The sequence below is a fragment of the Chiloscyllium punctatum genome, chromosome 18, assembly GCF_047496795.1.
Source record: "Chiloscyllium punctatum isolate Juve2018m chromosome 18, sChiPun1.3, whole genome shotgun sequence".
NCBI classification, from domain to species: domain Eukaryota; kingdom Metazoa; phylum Chordata; class Chondrichthyes; order Orectolobiformes; family Hemiscylliidae; genus Chiloscyllium; species Chiloscyllium punctatum.
Window position 1 is genome coordinate 89,255,505 of NC_092756.1, and position 25,839 is coordinate 89,281,343.

The window sequence follows — 25,839 nt, forward strand, 5'->3', positions numbered from 1 at the left end:
GGCAACCGCGACGCGACATCCGGCAAGATGGTGGCGCCCATTGGGCTGAATGCGCTGGAAGAATCTGGAAAGGTGGAGCAGCTTCGGGAGCGGTAGGGAGTGGCCGCACGGCCGGGAACGGTGACCGGGCCGAGAGGTCGTGTTTGAGGGGGAGGGTTGGAGAAGAGAGGAGATTGGGGTAAGTGACCTTCTCTCTCCCCCCCCCCCGGTAACGGTGTGTTGAAATGGGAATGGGGTCCCGTGGAGGTTTTGGGTGGCGACCATTTTGAAGCGTCTTGTTGATGGCGGAGGAGGGGATGGGGTTAGGGGCTCGGGGTAAGTGTGGGCGGCCGGGATTTTAGCTCCCGATTGGCGGGCGATCCCTCTCACTTATGGATATGGCTGTTGGACGAGTGGGTGTGGGTTTGGGGGGGGGGGGGAAGAAGGCCATTTCTGCAGATCATGTTTTTGTAGCTTTTAGGTTACAAACTGAAGCCAGGACAATGGATTGTGTGCCCACTATCATATCACCCTCAGTCTCGTTAAATGGCAGTGCAGGTTTGAATGACCTACTTAGGCAGCTTTCCTATTCCTGGAAGCTGCTTACAACAACTGGCTGAGTAAAGTGCACATGTGCTGCAGTTGCAGTATGCCTACTTCTGGACCAGGAAGCATGAGTTCAAGGCTCTCCCATTCTAGAGATGTGTAATGACACCTCTGAACAAGTTGATTTGAAATTATATAATAGTCGGTTGAGACTGGTCTGTACAGATGACTTTTTTTTTTAAATCGAGAAGTACTTTTTTAAACTCCCCATATTCTCCTGGCTATGTTCTATCCTTGAGATGCTAAAGACCCAGCCAAAACCAATGAAACTTACAGTGGATTTGAACAAAGAGGATGTAAAAAGACAGGCTCAGTGTCGAGTGATTGCAACTGAACTGGGAAGAACCAGTTGCATTGAATGAATTCTGAGAAATAAGAGTTTTGCATTTGAAAATTGAAGGATGTTCTATTTGAAGTGTTTAAAATGGTAAAAATAATTTAGATAGAAGAGTGGGGGAAGACAAGGGCAGCTTAAGTCATTTCAGAGAAAACTCAGCAGTTGAAATTTCCTTATGAAATCACTGTCTATACTTCCACCACACTCCTAGGCAGTGAGTTCTACATCATTACTACTCATTACAGAAAGAAAAGTTTCTTTCTTAAATCTGCTTTGCATCTCTTTCCTAAAACCTTTAATTGGTGTTCTTGCGTCTTTGTACAATCAGCTTTGCCTACCTTATTTAAACAGGTTATAATTTTGTACTCTTCCATCAAAATTTCCCTTGATCATCTTTGATAATTCTTTCAACTTAGTATGGCACAAAAAGCTATTAAAATCATTTCAATTCTACCATTGGAGCAAATCTTTATTTGATGTTTCCTGTAGCTTGTGCAACCCTGAGTTATGTCTTGCCTCCTGATGATACATTTTTCACCTGCAGCATTCCATGTGTATGTTACAAGGAGGAAACAAAATGTAGGCCAGCTGGCATCTTTTTTAAAATTGAGGGATGTGGGTGTTGCTGACAAGGTCACCATTTATTAACCATTCTCAATTTCCTTTAAGTTAGTGAGCTGTTGCCTTCAATTGTCATAATTCCATTGGGTATTGGGAAGGGAGTTCCATGGTTTTGACCCTGCCACAGTGAAGGATTGCTGATATGGTCCCAAGTCAGGATGATGTGTGACTTGAAAGAGAGCTTGTAGGTTACGGTGTTCCTATGCCTCAGCTGCCCCTGTTGTGCAGGGTGGTGGAGATTGTGGTTTAGCTGACTGAAGTCATCTTGTAGAGGTTAGTGGTTAAACTGATGGATGGGGTGGATGGTGAGCTTCTCGAGTGTAATTAGAATGACATTTGTGTTTGATAGAATAAAATAGATTTTATTGCTACGTATATTCAAATAGTATAGTCACAGTTTTTTTTGTCACCAACTACAGTACTGACTTAGATACAAAAGTACCTAGGCATAGATTCTCTTATTACAAGATTTCGGACAATACGGAAACAAAATATGCAGCATTACAGGAAAGACTTCAGTACAGCAGACCATGGTGTCACTTAGCTTCCAGTCTGCACCAGGCTCTGACTGCACATTGTGCTGGCGACTAGCTGCAGCAGGGGGCTGGAAGGTTGCCACAGCATGCTGGGTGACCCCTATGAGAGGAGGCTGGAATGTCACTTTGCCACGCTGAGAGGAGGTCACAGTGCCAGGCCAGGAGGTTGCCATATCATGCCTGCTGGGAGATTCCCACGCCAACACCAGGAGGTTGCTATGTGCTAGGCCAAAGTTCATCGTCAGAGACCAAAAGTCAAAGCAAAAAAAAGCACTAGGGAGAAGAAAAGAAGGGCAGGTGGATCGGACCAGCTCCGGCTGATACGTCCTACTCTGCCATCTTCCAACAACAAAAAAAAAGTGGAGAGTATTCTGTCTCACTCCAAACTTGCACCTTTATAGGTGGTACACAAGCTTTGAGGAGTTGAGAGACGCGTTACTTAGATATCTTTTGAATCCATAGCTGTTGAGTTGCTGTTATAGTCACAGTATTTGAATGGCTGGTCCAGTACAGACTCTGGTCAGTGGTTAATTCCCCACCATCACCATGCCCTCTCCTGCCTGGTGTTCAAAATGGATGTTGACGACGTGGGATACAGCAATGACAATGCCAGTGAACAGGGGGCACCTTGTTGGAGGTGGTCATTACCTGGCACTTCTGGTTGTGATGTTGCAAATGCAGTCAACATGTATAAAGCCTTTCTCCTTCATGTTTACTGACTGACCTATTTCTGTAGCATGTGCAATGAGAGCCTGAACGTTTGTGAATCTGGGCATAGGAAAGTAAAGATGAGTTAAGACCACGAAGTCTGTCTACGGTTAATGCATCCACATGACCGTACAACCCTACTCTGCCTGTCTTTTTTTTATTATTCATTTGTGGGACTTGGACATCGCTGGCTGGCCAGAATTGATAGCCCATCCCTATTTGCCCATGAGACACTGGTGGTGGGCTACCTTCTTGACCCGCTGCAGTCCAGTTGCTGTGAGTTGACCCACAATGCCAGTAGGGAGGGAATTTCAGGATTTTGACCCAATGACTGAAGGAACAGCGGTATATTTCCCAGTCAGGATGGTGAGTGAGTTGGAGGGGAACTTGCAGGTGGTGGTGTTCCCAAGTACCTGCTGCCCTTGTCATTCTGGATGGAAGTGACATGGGTTTGGAAGGTGCTGTCTAAGGATCTTGTGAATTTCTGCAGTGCATCTTGTAGATAGTACACAGTGCTGCTACTGAGCACCAGAGATTGAATGCTTGGAGATGTGCCAATCAAGTGGGTTGCTTTGTCCTGGATGGTGTCAAACTTCTTGAGTGTTGTTGGGGCTGCACCCGTCCAGGCAAGTGGGGAGTATTCCATCACCCTCCTGACTTGTACCTTGCCGATGGTGGATAGGCTTTGAGATGTCAAGGAGGTGAGTTACTCACTGCAGTATCCCTAGCCTCTGACCTGCTCTTGTAGCCACTGTGTTTATGTGGTAAATCCAGTTGAGTCTCTGGTCAATGGTATCCCCCAATGATGTTGACAGTGGGGGATTCAATGATGATAATACCGTTGAGTGTCAAGGAGCAGTGGTTAGAGTGTCTCTTATTGGTGATGGTCATTGACGAGAATTTGTCTGGCGTGAACGTTACTTGCCACTTGTCAGCCCAAGTCTGGATATTGTCCAGATCTTGTTGTATTTGAGCACAGACTGCTTCAGTATCTGAGGAGTCACGAATGGTGCTGAACACTGTGCAATCATCAAACAATCCCCACTTCTCATCTTATGATAGAGGGAAGGTCATTGATGAAACAGATGAAGATTGTTGGCCCTAGGACACTACCCTGAGGGACTCCTGCAGAGATGTCCTGGAGCTGAGATGACTGACCCTCCACAACTACAACCATCTTCCTTTGTGCCAGGTATGACTGTAACCAGCGGAGTGTTTGCCCCCTGATACCCATTGATTCCAGTTTTGCCAGGGTACCTTGATGCCATACTCGTCAAATGTGGCCTTGATGGCTGTCCCTCTTCCCTCCTCTCTGGAATTCAGCTCTTTGTCCATGTTTGAACCAAGGCTGTAATGAGGTCAGGAGCTGAGTGGCCCTGGCGAAACCCAAACTGGGCATCACTGAACAGATGCTGTTTGATAGTGCTGTTGATGACCCCTTCCATCACTTTACTGATGATGGCGAGTCTACTGATTGGCTGGGGTTGGATTTGTCCTGCTTTTTTTTTTGTACAACGCATACCTGGATAGTTACTGGCTGCCAGTAATCAAAATTCTGAGACAATTCACGTACAACAGTGTCCTTCAGGGGAAAGAAATCTGCCACCCTTACCTTTTCTGGCTTAGATGTGACCCCAAACCAATGGAACGTTTAAGTCTGAGATTAGAGAAGCGTTTTTCTCTGAATGCCACTAATGTAGAACATTCTTCCCCAGGCTGTAGTCAAGTCTGGGACTTCAAAATCTAATTTTGCTTTGAATAAGTTCCGATGGAGACCAGACAGGAAAGTGGAACCGATACCACAACCATGTTAGCTGTGCTATTCTAGAACATGCAGCTGGATCAAAACAGTCTACACCTGTGTTGCTACATAGCTAGCTCTTGCTTGGCTCTTTCAGAGGACAGTTAAGTCATTTACTCAAGTGCTGTTAGAGATGGTAACAAATGCTGGCCTTGCCCAGTGACACCTACGTCTCATGAAGAATAGAGAGAAAAGTCCCGACACAATGATACTGGTGCACTCTGTCTCAATGGAATGGTGGAAAGAATGAGAAGGTTTTCCTCCCATTCCTTGCTTGAAAGAAAGACACAAGTGAAACATTTCCAATTTTCAGCGCCCTAAATAAAAATCAGTAAATGGTGGAAATACTCAGCCATTTTGGCAGCATCTTTGAAAATAGAAGCAGAGTTATGAGTTCAAGCAAATGAACTTTTTTTATTAAGAGGTGTAACCAGTTTTAGGTAAGCACGGAGGCAGAAAAAGTGGGCATGAGGAGAGGGAAAGAACCAAAGGCAAGGTTTACGATCAGGTGGAAGACAGGGGAGATTAATAGCAGTGCGAAGTAAAATCAGATGGTTGGGCAAGTGAGTAAACCAGACTGCAGTCTGCTTTTCCCATTCAATAAGTATTTCTGGCATTTTCCATTTTGCTTTAACAGGTTGCTCTTTGGTTTTCCTTTTTTCCAGATTGAGGCTTTTTAGAAAATGGCGGACGGTGGATCTGAGAGAAACAGGCAACATCCCAACAATCTGCAGGGGCTGCTAAGGCTTGCAGTGGAAGCTGGGTCAGTGGGGGATACAGCTCCTGAATTGCATCCCATGCCAGAGGAAGTATGTGTGAATTATTTGTTGTTATTTAACCCACCTCCTGTTCCACACCCTACCCGATGGCCTACTGTTTAAGAGGCATTACAAAGTTAGACAGGTTAGCTGACTTGGTACTTGAATACTGGCATTTACCAAATTTGCGATTGTGAGTCTGGGTAGCAATCAAGCTATAACAGAACATGTTGCAAATGCACTAAAAGCAAGCACCATATCAATGGAAAGAAATGGCAAGTCAACCTTTGACTAATAGCACATCATTTGAACAATGCCTTACCCAATATTTCCAAAGCTTATTAAAATTTTGGGAGAATAACGATTAGCTTCAGTTGTAACAGCAAGTCCTTGTGAAGAATGCATGCACTATGTAGACATGATCATAACTGAAATGAAAAGAAATTCTTGCATTTTATATTGTTTTGCAGTCAATGAAACACTTTTAAATTTACCTTCTTGTAAAGCTTGAAATGCAGCAGACAATTTGCAACCAACCCAGCTCTGAGATACAACAATGTGCTAATGGTCACATAATGTTAGGTAAGGTGTAGATGTAGGGGTATGGGTGGGTTGCGCTTCGGCGGGTGCGGTGTGGACTTGTTGGGCCGAAGGGCCTGTTTCCACACTGTAAGTAATCTAATCTAATCTAAAAAAAATCTAATCGGCTTTTTGTGACAAAGGATAGATATTGACCAGGACGTTGGGGATAACTCCCTTGCTGTGAACCATGGCCATGAAATTGGTTCATCCCACGTCAGGAAGCTGACAGGGCTTTAGTTTAAAGACATTACTTCTGAGTTCATGACCATAAGACATAGGAGTGGAAGTAAGGCCATTCGGCCCATCGAGTCCACTCCGCCATTCAATCATGGCTGATGCGCATTTCAGCTCCACTTACCAGCATTCTCCCCGTAGCCCTTAATTCCTCTAGACAACAAGAATCTATCAATCTCGGCCTTGAAGACATTTAGCGTCCCGGCTTCCACTGCACTCCGTGGCAATGAATTCCACAGGCCCACCACTCTCTGGCTGAAGAAATGTCTCCGCATTTCTGTTCTGAAATGACCCCCTCTAATTCTAAAGCTGTGTCCACGGGTCCTCGTCTCCTCGTCTAACGGAAACAATTTCCTAGCATCCACCTTTTCCAAGCCATGTATTATTTTGTACGTCTCTATTAAGTCTCCCCTTAATCTTCTAAACTCCAACGAATACAATCCCAGTATCCTCAGCCGTTCCTCATATGCTAGACCTGTCATTCCAGGGATCATCCGTGTGAATCTCCGCTGGACACGTTCCAGTGCCAGTATGTCCTTCCTGAGGTGTGGGGACCAAAACTGGACACAGTACTCCAAATGGGGCCTAACCAGAGCTTTATAAAGTCTTAGTAGTACATCTCTGCTTTTATATTCCAACCCTCTTGAGCTAAGAGACAAATTGCATTCGCTTTCTTAATCACGGACTCAACCTGCATGTTTACCTTTAGAGAATCCTCGACTAGCACTCCCAGATCCCTTTGTGCTTTGGCTTTATTAATTTTCTCACCATTTAGAAAGTAGTCCATGCTTTTATTCTTTTTGCCAAAGTGCAAGACCTCGCACTTGCTCACGTTAAATTCCATCAGCCATTTCCTGGACCACTCTCCCAACCTGTCTAGATCCTTCTGTAGCCTCCCCACTTCCTCAGTACTACCTGCCTGTCCACCTAACTTTGTATCATCGGCAAACTTCGTTAGAATGCCCCCGGTTCCCTCATCCAAATCATTAATATATAATGCGAACAGCTGTGGCCCCAGCACCGAACCCTGCGGGACACCGCTCGTCACCGGCTGCCATTCTGAAAAAGAACCTTTTATCCCAACTCTCTGCCTTCTGTTAGACAGCCAATCCTCGATCCATCCCAGCAGCTCACCTCGAACACCATGGGCCCTCACCTTGCTCAGCAGCCTCCCGTGTGGCACCTTATCAAAGGCCTTTTGAAAGTCTAGATAGACCACATCCACTGGGTTTCCCTGGTCTAACCTACTTGTTACCTCTTCAAAAAATTCCAACAGGTTTGTCAGGCATGACCTCCCTTTACTAAATCCATGTTGACTTGTTCTAATCAGACTCTGCTCTTCCAAGAATTTAGAAACCTCATCCTTAATGATGGATTCTAGAATTTTACCAACAACCGAGGTTAAGCTGATTGGCCTATAATTTTCCATCTTTTGCCTTGATCCTTTCTTGAACAAGGGGGTTACAACAGCCATCTTCCAATCATCTGGGACATTTCCTGACTCCAGTGACTCTTGAAAGATCTCAACCAATGCCTCTGCTATTTCCTCAGCCACCTCTCTCAGAACTCTAGGGTGTATCCCATCGGGGCCAGGAGATTTATCAATTTTAAGACTTTTTAACTTTTCTAGCACTATCTCTTTCGTAATGGCAACCATACTCAACTCAGCCCCGTGACACCCTTTAATTTTTGGGATATTACTCATGTCTTCCACTGTGAAAACTGACGCAAAGTACTTGTTAAGTTCTCCTGCTATTTCCTTCAGTACTGTACTGGAAGTGTCAGCTGAGGTTTTTGTCCATGTCTCTCGAGTGGCATTTGAACCCATGTCCTTCTAATTCCGAATGCTATAGCTGACACCAAAAACAGTTGCCAATTTGTGGCAGATAATAGAATCGCTGAAGTGGAGGAGCAGGCCATTTTGGCCCATCAAGTCCACACTGCCTTTCTGAAGAGCATCCCACCAAGACCCCCCACCCCCACCCCGCCACCACCAAAACTATCCTGTCACTGTAGCTCTGCATTTCCCAAGGCTAATCCACCTAGCCTGCACATCCCAGGATATTGTGGGTGCTTTAATATGGCCAATTCATCTAACCTGCACATCTTCAGACTGTGGGAGGAAACCCATAAAGGCACTGGGAGAACTCCACACAGAAATCTCCCGAGGCTAGAACTGAACCCAGGTCCTTGGCTCTGTGAGGCAGCAATACTAACCACTGAGACACCATGCAGATATTCAGTTTAGTGATCTATTCAAAAATTGGGAAGAAAGGTGATGTATGGCATGATCTGCAAGGATTGTTGTCTCCTGCAACTTAAAAGTTGTCTGTGTGCAGCATTAAATATCTTTGTAGACTCACTTCTCATTTCAACTTTCTAAATTTCATATCTTCCACCTAAATTTTATCTTCACCTGAAGACATCACAATCCAGGAATCAGGCTGGGGAGTGTTCGGTTGATGTTTGATAAAATCCAGCTCTGCTAATTGAACTGAAGTAGTCCAATGATGCAGAGCCTGACATCCGTCCTGTACATGTGTTACTGCTGTCTGACCTCTTATTTCTCGCTCACACTCTTTCCTTTTTCCACCCAAAGCGAAGACAGTGGCTGCAGGATGCACTATCGGATGTGTTTAATGGACACCTTGATGAACTGAAACAGATCAAGGATTGTCTTCAAATTCTGAGCGATACTTCTGAAGATGACCTGAACGAGGATGGAAGGAGGAGCAATGCACTCGATACCGTGGCCGATCTGTGTGAAAACCTAGACAATGCAGGAGGTAATTGATGTTGCCTTTGAACCCTGGGAGTCTTTTCCAATTTCTAAAGACTTGAGGAAAGTGTTGGCTTTTGTATAATAACTTTCACACTCTCACTCTATCCAAAGTACTTTATCACCAATGACGTTCTTCAATGTGTAACTGCTGTTGTGGAGACTGGAAACCATGACTGATCTTTTTCAATGTTCAACAAAGGGAGGTTTATTAATGCTCTTTTTTTTTTGCTTTATTTAGATTTCTGTAAGCTGGGTGGCATGCAGATTGTGGTCCAGAACTTCCTGGAATGCCCGGACCCGGAGCTCCGATGGCGAGCGGCGCACCTCATTGGCACCTGTAGCCAGAATAACCCCTTTGTCCAGGAGCACGTGTTGAGCCTGGGCACCATGCCCAAACTCCTGGACCTTCTGAACAGTGACAGCAATGACATGGTGCGAATAAAGACCCTCTTTGCTGTGTCCTGTAAGTGATGGCAGTTTTCCCTGGATGTAGTGGAGAAAGGGGTAGGAGTCGCCGTGGTAACATCAGGCTTCCCTCCATGCTAGCTCCATGACTATAAGAATGACTTGTGTTAATTTACCATCTTTCGTGACTTCAGAATGTCCCAAAGTGCTGTAGAGACATCCTTTTGAAGTAAAAACCCTGTTGTGATTAGGGGAAAAAGCAGCAGTCAATTTGTGCACAGCAAACTACCACAAACAGCAACCAGATATTTCGTTTCTTAATCTATTGAATTAGAATATTAGATTAGATTAGATTAGATTAGATTACTTACAGTGTGGAAACAGGCCCTCCGGCCCAACAAGTCCACACCGCCCCGCCGAAGCGTAACCCACCCATACCCCTACATCTACATCTACCCCTTACCTAACACTACGGGCAATTTAGCATGGCCAATTCACCTGACCTGCACATCTTTGGACTGTGGGAGGAAACCGGAGCACCCGGAGGAAACCCACGCAGACACGGGGAGAACGTGCAAACTCCACACAGTCAGTCGCCTGAGGCGGGAATTGAACCCGGGTCTCCAGCGCTGCGAGGCAGCAGTGCTAACCACTGTGTCACCGTGCCGCCCAATTCCTAGATATAATTAGAGTTAGCTTTATTGTCACGTACTCACGTGAGTACAGTGAAAAGTTTACAATTTGCCACTTACGGCACCATTTAAATACAAAGGTATCTTGGTATAGATTCTTCTTTGGGGAAAAAAATCAGCAAGTGAAGAAATTAAAATGTCCAGCAATATAGACCGTCAAAAGTACAAAGTCATAGGAATAAATTAGAAAAGTGAAAAGATAAAATGTTCAGAATGCCAATGCTTCCACGATAATATAATAAAGAAAAAATAAATTTAGAAGGAGAATTTTGTCAAAGTTCACAGTCTATTTCACTCTGAGCTTGAGGATCCCCCTCCCAATGTCCAGAATTCCCCTGCTCCTCTTCAAAACAGCATGGAGTCATTTGTGTGCATCTGAGGGTGCTCTGGCCATATTAGAATGCACAGTGTGGAAAACTGGGTGGGACTGTCAATAACAAGCATTTATGGAGCACCCTTACTGTAGAAAGAGTCTCCGAAGGAAGACATGTACACTGAGAGAAGTACAAGAAAAAGCTTTATTGATGGCGTGGGTCTCTCTACACTGCTGTCTTAAAGGTGGAGGCAAGGTTTAGAGAATTAATATCCAATGGATGGACCTATACAGCTGCTGATATGGCCAGTGTCCAGGCCCACAGGGAGGGATGTGCACTTGAGGAGACAATATTGCAGTGGTAATATCAGTGAGCTAGTAATCCAGAGGTGAGGCTTTTTTTATTGCAAAAGGATACTTTATTCATCAAAATTATCTATAAGTATATAGGTTCTAAAAATAACATTGGAATTTGACATTCCTCTAGAGTTTCCCTGCAGTTGCAAAACAAGATAATTTTCTACTCGTGCAAGGTGTCTTGGACCTTAATACACTCTTGTTATTCTTTTTCTCTTTATACCCTTTACCTGTAGTTCACCTTACTCCTGATGAAGAGCTCATGCTCGAACCATTGATTTTCCTGCTCCTCGGATGCTGCCTGACTGGCTGTGCTTTTCCAGCGCCATACTCTTGACTACCCCCACCTCCAGTCCTGTAGAAGGGTTGTATCTGAAACATGAACTTCTCCACCACCTGATGCTGCCTCGGTTGCTGTGTTCTTCCAGCTTCCTGTTTGGCAGAAAGACCGAAGACACTAGTCTTTTCCCACTGCGCCTTGATGGCAGCTGTCTTTAGTGTGTCCCTCAGCACGTGGTCCTGGACTTTGGAACGTGCCAGTCTGCAACACTCAGTCACCTCTTTACCCTGCAAGACCAACTGTTTTAGACAGATTGAGAAACATCTTTCACTGAGTTAGTGGTCCTCCAAGCGCAATCAATGCTAGAGGTTCAGGCTAATGCTTTGGGGGCAGGAGTTCAATTCTTACCATGGCAACTTTAAATTCAATTAGTTAATTAGGAATTGAAAGCTAACCACACTGATGGTGACCGTGACCAGTGTCATTGTCCAATAAGTCGATGTGGGTCAGTAATGTCCTTTAGGGATAGAAATTGACAGCCCTTCACCTCATCTGACCTCCACATGACTCCAGATGCATAGCAATGTACTTGAGCCCCTCACTACCCTCTCCAATGGCATAGCATGCCACTCAGTTCAGGAACAATTATGGGATGGGCAACAAGTGCTCTTGTCAGCAACATCCACATTGCAGGCAGGCATTTGACTGGGAGTTTGGGCAGAAAGTATAAATGGTTGTTTTTCTTTTTTTAAAAAATTTCTTCATGGAGTGTGGGCATCGCTGGCAAGGCAAGCATATTTTTAGCCATCTCTGTTCGCCCTTGAGATGATGATGGTGAATTGCCGTCTTGGTTGCTGTAGTTCATATGGTGAAGTTATACCTGTGTTGTACGATGTCCAGGTCTGATTTCTTGGGGAGGGATAAAGATTTTGCATTTACAATACACACCGTCGTCAAATATCACCTTCTCCTTGCAGATGAAGAACTGGACTGTGCTTTCGAATTAATACCTGCTGTGCTTTGTTCATTGTTTCACCAACAGTAGGTGTTGGATATCGTTTGCTCGCTGAGCTGGAAGGTTCATTTTCAGACGTGTTGTCACCATACTGGGTAACATCTTCAGTGAGCCTCCAGACAAAGCACTGCTGGTGTTTCCTGCTTTCCGTTTGTGTTTGGGTTACTTTGGGTTGGTGATGTCGTTTCCTTTTCTTTTTTGCGGGGGTGGTAAATGGGATCCAAGTCAATGTGTTTGTTGATAGAGTTCCAGTTGGGACCCCATTTACCACCCACGAGAAAAAGAACAGGAAATGACATTGCCACAGGAAATGGCGTCACCAACCCAAGGAAACCCAAACGCACAAATAAAAACAGGAAACACCAAAAGTGCTTCATCTGGAGACTCACTGAGGATTGTGCCTAGTATGTTGATGAAACGTCTGAAAATGAATCTTGCAGCTCAGCAAGCAAACTTACATCCAGAACTTCAACCTGAGCTACCAGTCTTCTCAAGACTTGCTAACAGTAGGTGTTTATCATACATTGGAAGGTTGACCTAGATACTAATGCAACCCCCTTTCCTCCCACTTCTTTTAGGTTTGGTGCGTGAGCAGGCGGCTGGTTTACTTGAGTTTGTCGACCGCGATGGTTTCTCCGTGCTGATGAGAGCCATGCAGAGTGGCATTGAGAAGTTGAAGGTGAAAGCTGCATTCCTGCTGCAGAACCTGCTCATCAGCAACCCTGAGCACAAAGGTCAGAATTTGCCTTAATCAAGGTGTAGATAGATGGGTGATCCCACATCATCCTAGCCCAGACTGAAATTGTGGTGCAATTGGGTTTGAAATTTTATTTCTTCATTTTTCCCCATTTATCTCCCCTCTTCTACTGAAAGTGCTGACTCATGCTAGGAGGCAGTTCCACTTGGTCGTTTATCCCCAGTAAGTATTGGCAGGCAGTTTGAGTTTGCCCTCCAGCATGAACACACACTGACAGCAAGAGTTGGTGAGCACTAGTATAGGAGGCTTGATTATGACTTCTTGCATCAGTCAGGTTTGTTGTGGTTGAGGCATGTTTTGGAATCTGGAATCAAACGAAACATCAAAGTCCAGGTTTTATGTTTGGCCACTCCAGTTGGTACATTTGTCCCCACAGCTTGCACTTACTGTAACAACAAAAGCTTGTATTCATATGGTGGCCATAAGGGGGCATGAGAAGTTGGCAGGTAGGATCAAGGAAAACCCTAAAGCTTTCTATAGATATATCAGAAATAAAAGAATGACTGACTAGAGAGATACTAGGGCCAATCAAGGATAGTAGTGGGAAGTTGTGCATGGAGTCCGAGGAGATAGGGAAAGCACTAAATGAATATTTTTCATCAGTATTTACGCTGGAAAAAGACAATGTTATCGAGGAGAATACTGAGATACAGATTACTAGACTAGACGGGATTAACGATCATAAAGAGGAGATGTTAGCAATTCTGGAAAGCGTGAAAATAAATAAGTCACCTGGGCCGGATGGGATTTATCCTAGGATTCTCTGGGAAGCCAGGGAGGAGATTGTAGAGCCTTTGGCTTTGATCTTTGTCAACACTGTCGACAGGAATAGTGCCAGAAAACTGAAGGATAGCAAATGTTGCTCCCTTGTTCAAGAAAGGGACTAGCGACAACCCTGGTAATTATAGACCAGTAAGCCTTACTTCTGTTGTGGGTAAACTATTGGAAAACGTTATAAGAGATAGGATTTATAATCATCTAGAGAGGAATAAGTTGATTCAGGATAGTCAACACGGTTTTGTGAAGGGTAGGTAGTGTCTCTCAAACCTTATTGAGTTCTTTGAGAAGGTGCGCAAATAGATGGATGAGGGTAAAGCAGTTGATGTGGTGTACATGGATTTCATTAAGGCGTTTGATAAGGTTCCACACGGGAGGCTATTGCACTAAATATGGAGCCCTTGGATTGAGGGTGATTTAGTGATTTGCATCAGAAATTGGCTAGCTGAAAGAAGACAGCGGATGGTGGTTAATGGGAAATGTTTATCCTGGAGTTTAGTTATTAGTGGTGAACTGCAAGGATCTGTTTTGGGGCCATTGCTGTTTGTTATTTTTATAAATGACCTAGATGAGGGCATTGAAGGCTGGGTTAGTAAATTTGCAGATGACACATAGGTCAGTGGAGTTGTGGATACTGCTGAAGAATGCTGCAGGTTACAGAAGGACATATATAAGCTGCAGAGAGGTGGCAAATGGATTTTAATGCAGAAAAATGTGAAGTGATTCACTTTGAAAGGAACAACAGAAATAAAGAGTACTGGGCTAATGGTAAGATTCTTGGTGGTGTAGATGAGCAGAGAGATCTCAGTGTCCACGTACTTAGATTCCTAAAGGTTGGCACTCAGGTTGATAGGGTTGTTAAGGTAAATGATGTGTTAGCTTCTATTGGTAGAGGAATTGAGTTTTGGAGCCACGAGATCATGCTGCAGCTGTACAAAACTCTGGTGCAGCTACATTTGGAGTATTGTGTACAGTTCTGGTCACCGCATTATAGGAAGGATGTGGAAACTTTAAAAAGGGTTCAGAGGAGATTTACTAGGATATTGCCTGGTCTGGAGGGAGGCCTTACGAGGAAAGGCTGAGGGACTTGAGGCTGTTTTCATTAGAGAGAAGAAGGTTGAGAGGTGACTTAATTGAGACATATAAGATAATCAGAGAGTTAGATAGGGTGGACAGTGAGATAGCTTTTCCTTGGATGGTGATGGCTAGCATGAGGGAACGTAGCTTTAAATTGAGGGGTGATGGATATAGGACAGATGTCAGAGGTAGTTTCTTTACTCAAAGAGTAGTAAGAGCATGGAACGCACTGCCTGCTACAGTAGTAGAACTCACCAACTTTAAGGGCATTTAAATGGTCATTAGATAAACATATGGATGAAAGTGGAATAATGTCGAATAGATGGGCTTCAGATTGGTTCCACAGGTCAGTACCACTTGGAGGGCCAAAGGGCCTGTACTGCGCTCTGTTCACATTCTTAACATTATACAATGAGGCGTTTCACCATTGTGTTATGAAGCAACATGTGATGCCAAGTGGCATGAGGAAATTTTAGAACAGTTCGCTTATTTAAAAGAAAATAAAACAAAGAACTGCAGATGCTGGAGATCTGAAACAAAATCTGAAGATGCTGGAAAAAAGCAGAGTGAACGTTTTGAGTCCAGAGACTATTTGTCGGAACTCTTATTTAAAGGGTTGGGCTTTGAAGAGCAGCTTAAAGGAGAAAAGAAAGCCAAAAGATATATAGGAAGAGCTTTCCACGTCCATTCATGGTACAGTCAGGTTTCACCAGAGGCCAGAATTACCGGAGGGTTGACAATTCGGAGATTATTGGGGCCGTCAGATGTTATAACGATGGGAAGAGTGAGGCCATGGTGGGGTTTAAAAATGAGGTTGGGAATTTTAATGTTGCCTAATAGGGAGGTTAATGTAGTTCATCATGTGCAGCAGCAATGGATGGTTTGGGCTTGAAACCATTTGGAACATGGGCAGTGAAGGTTTGGGTGGCATCATGTTACTGGGGAGTAAATTTGGAAGGCCACCTAGGAATGTGTTAGAATAGTCTGGAAGTAGCAAAGCTTTCCTGAAGCAGTGGGAAGTGTAGGCGGAGTCAATGGAAGGAAGGTTTGAGTTTTGTGATAGATTGAGCTGCATTCAGAATTCTGTAATTTCATGCGGTCACGGGGTGGTGCAGATATCTGTGATGCATCCGGATAGGAGATGCGTGTGTAAAAATTGTTCAGACTCATTGTGGCCATGCCCAAGTTCCTTAGCCTTCTGAGGAAGTAAACTTTGAACTAAATGTTCAAGCCATCTCAAAGGGCATTTCAGAGTCAACCACATTAGTGTGGTTGGGAGTGGAATGTGGCCAGACCAGATAAGGGAGATGTACTTCTTTAAGCTGTGTCGGTGACTTCTTTTTGATAAAAATCATTGATCATTTCTTGATCACTATTACTGACTACAGATTTTGCTAATTGAATTTAACTTTCACCAGCTGTAGTGGTGTGCTTGAAACCTTATCAGGGCATTAGCCTGAGCCTTGGAATTGGTAATCTACTGCCGTTACCACTATGCCACCGTCTCCCTTAGACAGGCGATGTTACAAAGGTAGAAATAGGAATCTGCACAGAACTGTTTTATTCTGCAGCCACTCTAACTGGTAAAACGCAACCAAATTTGACCTGAGACAGGAGCAGTTTAGGCTTAAACACTCAGTTTACACACCAGAGCTTTCACCTTAGTACAGAGCCTTAGTATTATAGTGGATTTAGAGTGAGTATGGGAGCCGGGTATTGTTGTGTTTGATGCTGCCTAGATTTGTTCTCATACCATTAATATGTGACGTTATCTTGGATAAGGATTGCACAGGGAGCATGTAATTTAATTCCTTGTGTGGCGTTGAAGGCATGGAATCTCGCATTGCTCATCAAGGTCCTCATTAACATGGCTGCTGGTAATGGCAGATCCCACTGATTTTCTGCTTCGTAGACCAGGAAGTTCCACATTGCAACTCCAGTGTGTGCTGAGAGTTCTTTTATGTGGAAATGACCCTTAACTATAGTGTTTTCTAACCCCTCCTCCCAAAAAGTCCCTCAAATTTTTACTGGAGGTACCTTTGCAAAGTAGACAGGATTGGGCTTGTTTGTGATGCTGTGTTTGAATAGCCCACCGACTCTTGGATGGGAATTTTGTCAAATTGGGATAGAGCTGACACAGATGGAAGTGCAATCCAGCAAGAAGCCAGTACTTCATAAAGGGAGGGGTGAAACTTGGTCATGTTGAGAGAGCAAGACTACAGGAACTGTCACTCCTGCTTCAAGCAGTATTAGGGATTTGCAGATCCTTCATACATAATTTAAAATAGATCAAGAGGAATATTTCTTACAATGCCGTGAGGCCATTGAAATCATTGTCACAAGGCCGTTGGATTACAAGTTTGCATTTTCCCTTCCTACAGATGTTCTCTGCTCAATGGGGATGGTACAGCAATTAGTGGCACTCATACAGACAGAACATGATTCCTTTCATGAGCATGTTCTGGGTGCACTTTGCAGGTGAGTGAGATAAGCCTTCTTTCCCTCTCACAGTATCATTATTACTGTTTACTGTCCTTGCAATTACCCACTTGTGCATCTACTCCTCTGAGTGAGCATTGGTGGACTGTTTAATCGTGGGGACTTTATAGCTGAGCTGGATCCTGTTCAGGCTCAATCGTGCACTTTCCTGCTGTGATTCCTTTAATTAGCAGGTGGAGACAAATGAGTTCAAACAGCTAACTTATTGAAGATTCAGGATGGAGCAAATCTGTTTGATATGTTTGGGGAGATTTGATAAGACTGTGGAAGATTGTGACAGGTTTACAGAGGCTGACAAAAGCAGTTACAGTTAGTTGATCACGCAAGGACTTGGGGACACAGATTTAAGCATTTGGACCATGGAAGGAAGGTGGAGTTTGAAAAGAACTTGCCTGGTGCAGCAAGTGTTAATGGCCTGGTGCTTGTGGCTCATAACCTAGTGGAAATGGAAACGAAGAATAATTTCAGAAGGAAATGAGCAAAATAAATTTGTAGGGCTACGTCGAACGAAATTGCTCCACAGTGAGCTGGTGTGAACTCGATGAGCTGAATCACTGCTCAGTAATTGTCATTATTCTTTAAATTGGAACATTGGAGGCATAAAAGGAGAAAGGAAGTGCTCACCTTTGACATTTACCTTCAGTCTGTGGGAGGAAAGAGTGGGTCCAAATTGGTATTTTAAGCTTAAAGAAGATCAGTTATGAGCACAAGAAAGCAGAGCTAGCTGCTAAATTAGAATAAGAAAGAGGTGGGTAGAGTTGCAGTGCAGACTCGGAAGAAATGCATTCCAATGAGAAACAAAAATTCCAAGGGGAGGGCCTACTAACTTAAAAAAAAAAGCTAAAGACAGTTTCAAACCTGAAGGAAAAACACATAAATAGAGAAGGCTGGTGAATGTGAGTAGATTAATCACTCCTTCCTTAATTATTTTTAGTCACTCTTTTTCTATTTTATTTTGTTTAAAGTATGACAAAAAAGCTGGAAGGTTTACTTCAGATACTTAAAAAGAAAAGAGATAACAAAGTGAGTGTAGATCCTGTAGAAAGTGTGACTGTAGAGTTAATAAGGGTAAGTAGCAAAATGGCAAATGAATTAAACAGATATGTTTCATCAGCCTTCACTGTGTAAGGTACACAGGTAATATACCAAAAATAGCTATAAGTCGGAAAATGGAAAGGAGAGAGGAACTCACAATCACCAGGGAAGTGGTATTGAGCAAATGACTGGAGCTGCAGACTGCCAAGTCCCCACATTCTGATGAACTTCTTCCTAGGGTCTTTGAAATAGTGTGTAGTGCGATAGATGATGCAGGTCGTTCTGCTATAACATGTGTTTCTTTAGCACAAAGTCACTGTAACGTGATTGGCAAATTGGGGAAGCTGTTTCTAAAGTGCCACCTTTTTGAAACGTGCTGGCTATAATGCAATTGCATCGCCAACACTTTAATTCCTGCATCTAAAGTGTGATTTTTTTATATAATGCAGAGGGATTTGCACAAGAACACAACTGTTGCATTGTCGAGCTGCCCATGTGTTGGTTTCCATTTTCTAAAATTCTCTAGATTTGGGAAAGGTTCCATTTAATTGGAAAGTAACGAATGTAGCTCCTTTTTTTTTATAGAAAAAGGAATGGAGACAGGAAGCAGAAAACTACAGTCGAGAGTGTGGTGTTGGAAAAGCACAACTGGTCAGGCAGCATCCGAGGAGCAGGAGAATCAACATTTTGGGCATGAGCTCATGCTCGAAGTATTAACTCTCCTGCTGCTCAGGTGCTGCCTAACTGGCTGTGCTTTTCCAGCTTTTCAACTCTGATTTCCAGCATCTGCGGTCCTAACTTTCTCCTGCTCTGATTGTTAACCCATGATGTGCTATTTTCCGAGAGGCACAGGACCAGTTATTTTTTTTCTTAAATTAAAAGTATGCAAAAGTTTGCTTTCTGTTGTACCTTCCCTCTTTTTATGTGTGTGCGTGTGGGGGAAGGAGAAGCAAGCGCAGAGGTTGTTGTACATGATAGGCCCTGACCAGGTTTTTCTGCTTGAATGGCTCTGTTTTCTCTTTCCCCTCTGCAGCCTTGTGACAGACTTTCCTCGTGGCGTGAGGCAGTGCCAAGAACTGGAACTGGGTCTGGAGGACATTCTGCTTGAGAGATCACAGATGCTGAAAGATCAAGAAGAATTTCGGGTGCGCAGGACGTTTTACATATGGCTTGACATTGGAAACCCAAGCTAGTTGCTATTGTATTATTGTTAGAATTATTATTGCACATTTATTCTCCCAGAAGCCACTCGGCTGAATCAGTCTATGATTTTTTTTTTGAAGGAGTCATAGGCGTTGTTAGCAAGGCCAGCATTTGTTGCCCAGAAGAGGCAATGGCCTAGTGCTATGATCACTGGACTGTTAACCCAGAGACCCAGGTAATGTTCTGGGGACCTGGGTTTGAATTCTGCCGTGGCAGATAGTGGAAGTTGAACTCAATAAAAATCTGGAAGTAAAAGTCTAAGGATGACCACAAATCCATTGTCAATTGTTAGAAACTCCCATCTCGTTCACTGATGTCCTTTAAGAAGGAAATCTGCCATCCTTTCCTGGTCTGGCCAACATGTGACTCCAGGTCTACAGCAATGTGGGTGACTCTTAACTGCAATTAGGAATGGGCAATAACTGCTGGCTTGGCCAAGTACATCCTGATCCCGCGAAAGAGTTTTTTTTTAAGCAATCCCTAATTGCCCTTCAGCTGAGTGACTTGCTTGGCCATTGCAGTGATCAGTTAAGAGTAAATTACATTGCTTTGGGTCTGGATTCCCAAGTAGACTAGACCAGACAAGGACTGCCAATTCATTCTTTAAAGGGCATTAGTGAGAGAAATTGAGTTTTTGACACTTGGGCATAATTATCAATTTTACCATTATTGATTATCGTTAGTCGCTAAGACTAGCTTTATATTCCAGATTTATCTTTTAATAATTGAATTCAACTTCCATCCCCTGTTGGAGTCAACTCCATGACCCAGGCTCACTAGGCCAGTGACAATACCACTACGTCATCCTCTATCATGAGGATCCACATGAGCCTTCTCTCTCCCTTTGTATTCTTTTCTCTCCTGTGTCGCATGTAAGCAATAGCAACCGTTTCCATGCTACAGAGTACAGAGGTTCCTGGTGAGCCCTTTGTTGCTTTTATTAGAATCATGCCTTTATGACCCCTACTTGAAAACATTTGTACGTCCAGCTTGACCTAATCTCTGCAATCTTAAGGGCCTCTCCCAGAATCTACCTTCAGCCATCTCATTTAGAGGGAAAAGAGCCTCAACCTGTTTAAACTTTTCTGATGCTTGTAACCTCTCAGTCCTACCGTTCAAACCATTTGCAATTCCTCTGCTGCCTCTATATTAGATTGCTTGCAGTGTGGAAACAGGCCCTTCGGCCCAACAAGTCCACACCGACCCATTCACCTACATTTACCCTTTCACCTAACACTATGGGCAATTTAGCATGTCCAGTTCACCTAACCGGCACATTATTTTTTGGACTATGGGAGGAAACTGGAGCACCCGGAGGAAACCCACGCAGACATGGGGAGAATGTGCAAACTGCACACACAGTCGCCTGAGGTGGGAATTGAACCCGGGTCTCTGGCGCTGTGAGGCAGCAGTGCTAACTACTCTGCCACCGTGCCGCCCAATATGGGAACATACTAAACGAGTATTTTCTTTCTGCAATGTGGACTATTTGTTGCTTTCTTTTGACCCGTAGAATTCTGTGAACCTGTGACAAGTCCTTTATCCACAAATTTGATCTTTTAGTTAAGACAAAGAAGAAAGCATATGTCATGTATAGGCAGGAGAGATTGGGTGAAACCTGAGAAGAGTATAAAGGCAGTAACAGTGTACTTGAGAGGGGAATCAGGAGGGCAAAAAGGGGACATGAAATACCTTTGGTAAATAGGGTTAAGGAGATTCCCAATGAGTTTTTATAAATCTATTAAGGACAAAAGGGTAACTAGGGTAAATAGGGTTCCTCAAAGATCAGCAAGGTGGCTTCTGTGTGGAGCCGCAGGAGTTGGGATTTTACTAAACGAGTATTTTGCATCAGTGTTTACTGTGGAAGATATAGAATGTAGGGAAATACATGGTGACATCTTGAAAAATATCCATATTACAGAGGAAAAAGTGCTAGATGTCTTGAAATGAATAAAAGTGATAAATCCCCAGCACTCTACCCTTGAACTCTGTGGGAAGCTAGGGAAGTGATTGCTGGGCCTTTTGCTGAGATATTTGTATCATCGATAGTCACAGGTGAGGTGCCGGAAGACTGGAGGTTGGCAAACGTGGTGCCACTGTTTAAGAAAGGTGGTAAGGAAAGCCAGGGAACTATAGACCAATGAGCCTGACATTGGTGGTAGGCAAGTTGTTGGAGGGAATCCTGAGGGTCAGGGTTTACATGTATTTGGAAAGACAAGGACTGATCAGGGTTAGTTAACATGACTGTGTGCGTGGGAAATCATGTCTCACAAACTTGAGTTTTTGAAGTTGTAATGAAGAGGATTGATGAGGGCAGAGGGGTGGACATGATCTGTATGGACTTCAGTAAGGCGTTCAACAAGGTTCCCCATGGGAGGTTGGTTAGCAAGGTTAGATGACATGGAATACAGAAGTGGCTGAAGGTAGAAGACAGAGGGGAGAGGGTTGCTTTTCAGGCTGAAGGCCTGTGACCAGTGGAGTACCACAAGGATCGGTGCTGGGTCCACTATTTGTCATTTATGTAAATGATTGGATGTGAGCATAAGAGGTACAAGTAGTAAGTTTGCAGATGACACAAATTGGAGGTGTAGTGGACAGCGAAGAGGGTTACCTCAGATTACAACGGGATCTTGATCAAATGGGCTGAAGAGTGGCAGATGGAGTTTAATTCAGATAAATGCGAGGTGCTCCATTTTGGAAAAGCAAATCTTAGCAGGACTTGTATACTTAATGGTAAGGTCCTAGGGAGTGTTGCTGAATAAAGAGACCTTGGAGTGCTGGTTCATAACTCCTTGAAAGTGGAGTCACAGGGAGATAGGATAGTGAAGAAGGTGTTTGGTATGCTTTCCTTTATTGGTCAGAGTATTGAGTACAGGAGTTGGGAGGTCATATTGTGGCTGTACAGGACGTTTGTTCGGCCACCTTTGGAATATTGCATGCAATTCTGGTCTCCTTCATATTGGAAGGATGTTGTGAAACTTGAAAGGGTTCAGAAAAGATTTACAAAGATGTTGCCAGCGTTGGAGGATCTGAGCTATAGGAAGAGGCTGAGCAGGCTGGGGCAGTTTTCCCTGGAGTGGCGGAGGCTGAGGGGTGACCTTATAGAGGTTTACAAAATTATGAGGAGCATGGATAGAATAAACAGAGTAGTTTCTCTGGGGTGGGAGAGTCCAGAACTAGAGGGCATAGGTTTAGGGTGAGAGGGTAAAGATATAAAAGGGACCGAAGGGGCAACGTTTTCACGCAGAGGGTTGTGTGTGGATGAAATGGGCTGCCAGATGAAGTGGTGGAGGCTGGTACAATTACTGCATTTAAAAGGCATCTGGATGAATATATGAATAGGAAGGGTTTAGAGGGATATGGGCCAAATGCTGGCAAATGGAACTAGAATTGGGTTGGGATATTGGGTCTGTTTCTGTGCTGTGCATCTGTATGGCATCAATTTTAAAGGTCATGTTTCTGACCATTTATTTAAAAATTGGTGGATTAAATGTTGACATCTTTGCAGCCATCTGCTGTACCACAACGCTCCTGTTGACAATGCTGTATTCCTCAATCCACAGATTGCTCAGCATCTCTCAGGTTCAGGGAAAAAAACAGGTGAAAGTTTCAGATGTGTCGGTTATGTCAAGTATCTTCCATCATACCTGACTGACTGCAATTCAAAACCCAAAAGTACTGCACATAGAGTTGTGGACAAGAAGATAACTTTGTTTTATTATAATCCATTTCCTTTGTCATTTGTTGAAGAGCAAGAATTTATAATAATCGAAGAACTGTGGATGCTGGAAATCTGAAATAAAAAGGATTATGAATTACAAAAATACTACTATTAGTGCTTTAGTTTTCTCCCACAGTTCAAAGATGTGCAGGTTAGATGGATTGGTCATGATAAATTGCCCAGGGATGTACACATTAGGTTGATTAGTCATGGGAAATGTAGGGTTACAGGATAGGGTAAGGGGCTGGGTCTAGGTGGGCTGCTGTTTGGAGAGTCGATGTGGACTTGATGGGCCGAATGGCCTGCTTCCACACTATAGGAATTCTTTGAAACAAAAGCTGTAACCCCTTTATCCTAAATACGCACGCGTTTACAAATAGGACAAAAGACAGTTTGTCTCAATGTTTTGGGTGGAGGAGAAAACATATTTGGGGCAATACTGTTTTGTAACGCAAGGGCAGATCACAAAAGTAGAATGGGTTGTTCTCAATTTTTATGGATGGTTAGAGCATGAGGAGATCAGCAGAGATGCTAAAAGAATATAATCTGTCTGACTTTAATCTTTCAACAGGAAGAGTTGGAGTTTTGCGAGCATCTCCTGCAAACTTGCTTCAGCCAGCCAGAGGAGCATGGGATGGATCGGTGATGTGCTGCTGCATTGTCAGAGAAAAGTGCTTTGATTTTTCAAATGGCTTCCCACCATTGGAATCTGTAAAGACTCCAAAGCCTAGAGTGTTTTGAATGAGCCTACATATTACACTTATTTAAAAATGTGGACTGTTTAAAAAACTTTTATTTGATCTTTTAATGTCGGGTCCAGGTAGAAATATACAAAACTCCCAAAAGGAGCTTTTCTCGGTTACCCTTCATAATGAATTCCTGTTCGGCGTTCAATTTGTTTCCAACCACCCTAATTTTCCTTTAGACAACTGTAGGATAAATACAGTCAGCAAGTTGTGACTGGTATTACTTATAATTTCAGTCACTTGCTGTCTAAAACCTTTAGCTGCAAATGTTTTATTTCAGGTATTAAGTTGCTGACAGACTGCTAGATAGAGACTGTCCTCAGCTATGTTGTGTACAGTTGCTGGCCTGATAGTACCAAGAGCCACTCTTGTGGTGCTGTAGTAGTATTCCCTGCTCCTGGACCAGGAGGCCTGGGTTCAAGTCCCAGAGAGACATGAATAAGTTGATTTTAAAAAGTACTTTTAGTACAGCAATGAAAAGACATATTGTTGCAATTTGCATGCATTGGTTACCCCTCTCTTTCTAGCTCCTGCTTGGCAGCTTTCCTGCAGCCAGCCCAGGGACGCACTGTTTGCTTCTGAGTGTCTGTCTGTCTGTGCTCTCGGGCTGCTGTGATGCACAAACCCAGACAAGTGACTTCAATCTGGTGAAGTTGCTGAGAACGCTACCCTAGCCTCTGATCTCGGGACACCTTTCCCCATGCACTGGTCTATAATTTTGAAGTGCTCGCTGTAACAGTTCAAATGAAAAAATAAGTTGAATTTTAAGCAGCGAGGGGCATTTTTAAACTCTGTCAGCTAATGCAAGCATTTTAAGTTACCTTCTTAGTCTGGAAACATTAATTAAGCACTGTGTGCAGAATGACAGGGGTGTGATTCATTAGTGTGTTGATGACCACAAGGCTTGCTGACTTTGACTTGGCTGTGAGTTAATGCTTAACCTGCAGTTCGAAGGATTAGCTGCGGCTCTGCTGAGAGAGGGCGGCCTTATGTGTCTCTAGCTGTCAGGTGGCCTCTGTGCATCTTCCAGGATCTGCACGATGCCCAATGTGTTACTGATCACTCCACAGTTCATTCTAAATTCAGAAGCAATGTGTATGTTGATTTAAAAACTGAAGCAAAGATATGACTGTAATAACCCGGCAGTATTTGAAGTCTTTATTTTGTTTTTCTGCAAAACGTTATGATTCAGTTTCTGTGAAAAAAATATACTTTTTGAATACATTCCAATCTACATTTTCCTTTGACTCTGGCAGTCATCAAATTGACACAATCTCCCTTGTGTTTTTTTTAAAACATAATCTTCACCTGTCTCTAAAATGGCTCAGTGTCAAGTCATGATATTGGTCCCACTGTTCAACAGACAATCATCAGTAAACAACAGCTTTCATTTATGTGGCTCTTCTAAGTAAAACCTGTTACTGAGAAAAGACACATTTTGTCAAAAACGTTTGTCTTGCACTCATCAGGACCCTTTGCAAGAATGCCGATTCAGGATGTAGGCTTGCTCACTGAGCTGGAAGGTTTGTTTTCAGACGTTTCGTCACCATAACTAGGTAACCTCTTCAGTGAGCCTCCGGACGAAGCACTGCTGGTGTTTACCGTTTTCTATTTATATGTTTGGGTTTCCTTGGGTTGGTGATGTCATTTCCTATTCTTTTTCTCTGGGCATAGTAAATAGGATCCACGTCAATGTGTTTATTGATAGAATGCCAATCCAGTGTGAAATCCAGCATTTTCACAATTTGAGAGAAGAATGCTAATTGGTTGACACGTGGACTATGGTAAAATTGCCATGATGATGTTTGATAATTAAGTGCCAGGCTTTGTTTCAGTTTTTCAGACAGATTGATGACAAATCAGAGTCAACATTATAAACCCTCCAAGTGACTTCCTCAACCAGTGACTGACTATTACTTACTCATTAACTTGAAACAGGTGCATTGCATGTATGTGCTCTTTCTTTCGGCAAAGAACAGGGTCCTGTGCATTAAGATACATAGCTTCCAGTACACACA

The 25,839-nt window shown here is 43.5% G+C and overlaps 1 protein-coding gene across 1 annotated transcript; it reads left to right on the forward strand.

Annotated features, from left to right (window-relative positions):
• hspbp1 (HSPA (heat shock 70kDa) binding protein, cytoplasmic cochaperone 1) lies at window positions 1-25,253 on the forward strand. The gene is made up of 8 exons (XM_072588688.1): window positions 1-178; window positions 5,254-5,397; window positions 8,762-8,948; window positions 9,183-9,407; window positions 12,585-12,740; window positions 16,999-17,095; window positions 19,185-19,296; window positions 23,647-25,253. The coding sequence occupies exons 2-8, from the start codon at window positions 5,272-5,274 to the stop codon at window positions 23,719-23,721; spliced, it is 978 nt and encodes a 325-aa protein (XP_072444789.1). The 5' UTR covers window positions 1-178; window positions 5,254-5,271; the 3' UTR covers window positions 23,722-25,253.
• The last annotated feature ends 586 nt before the right edge of the window (window positions 25,254-25,839 follow it).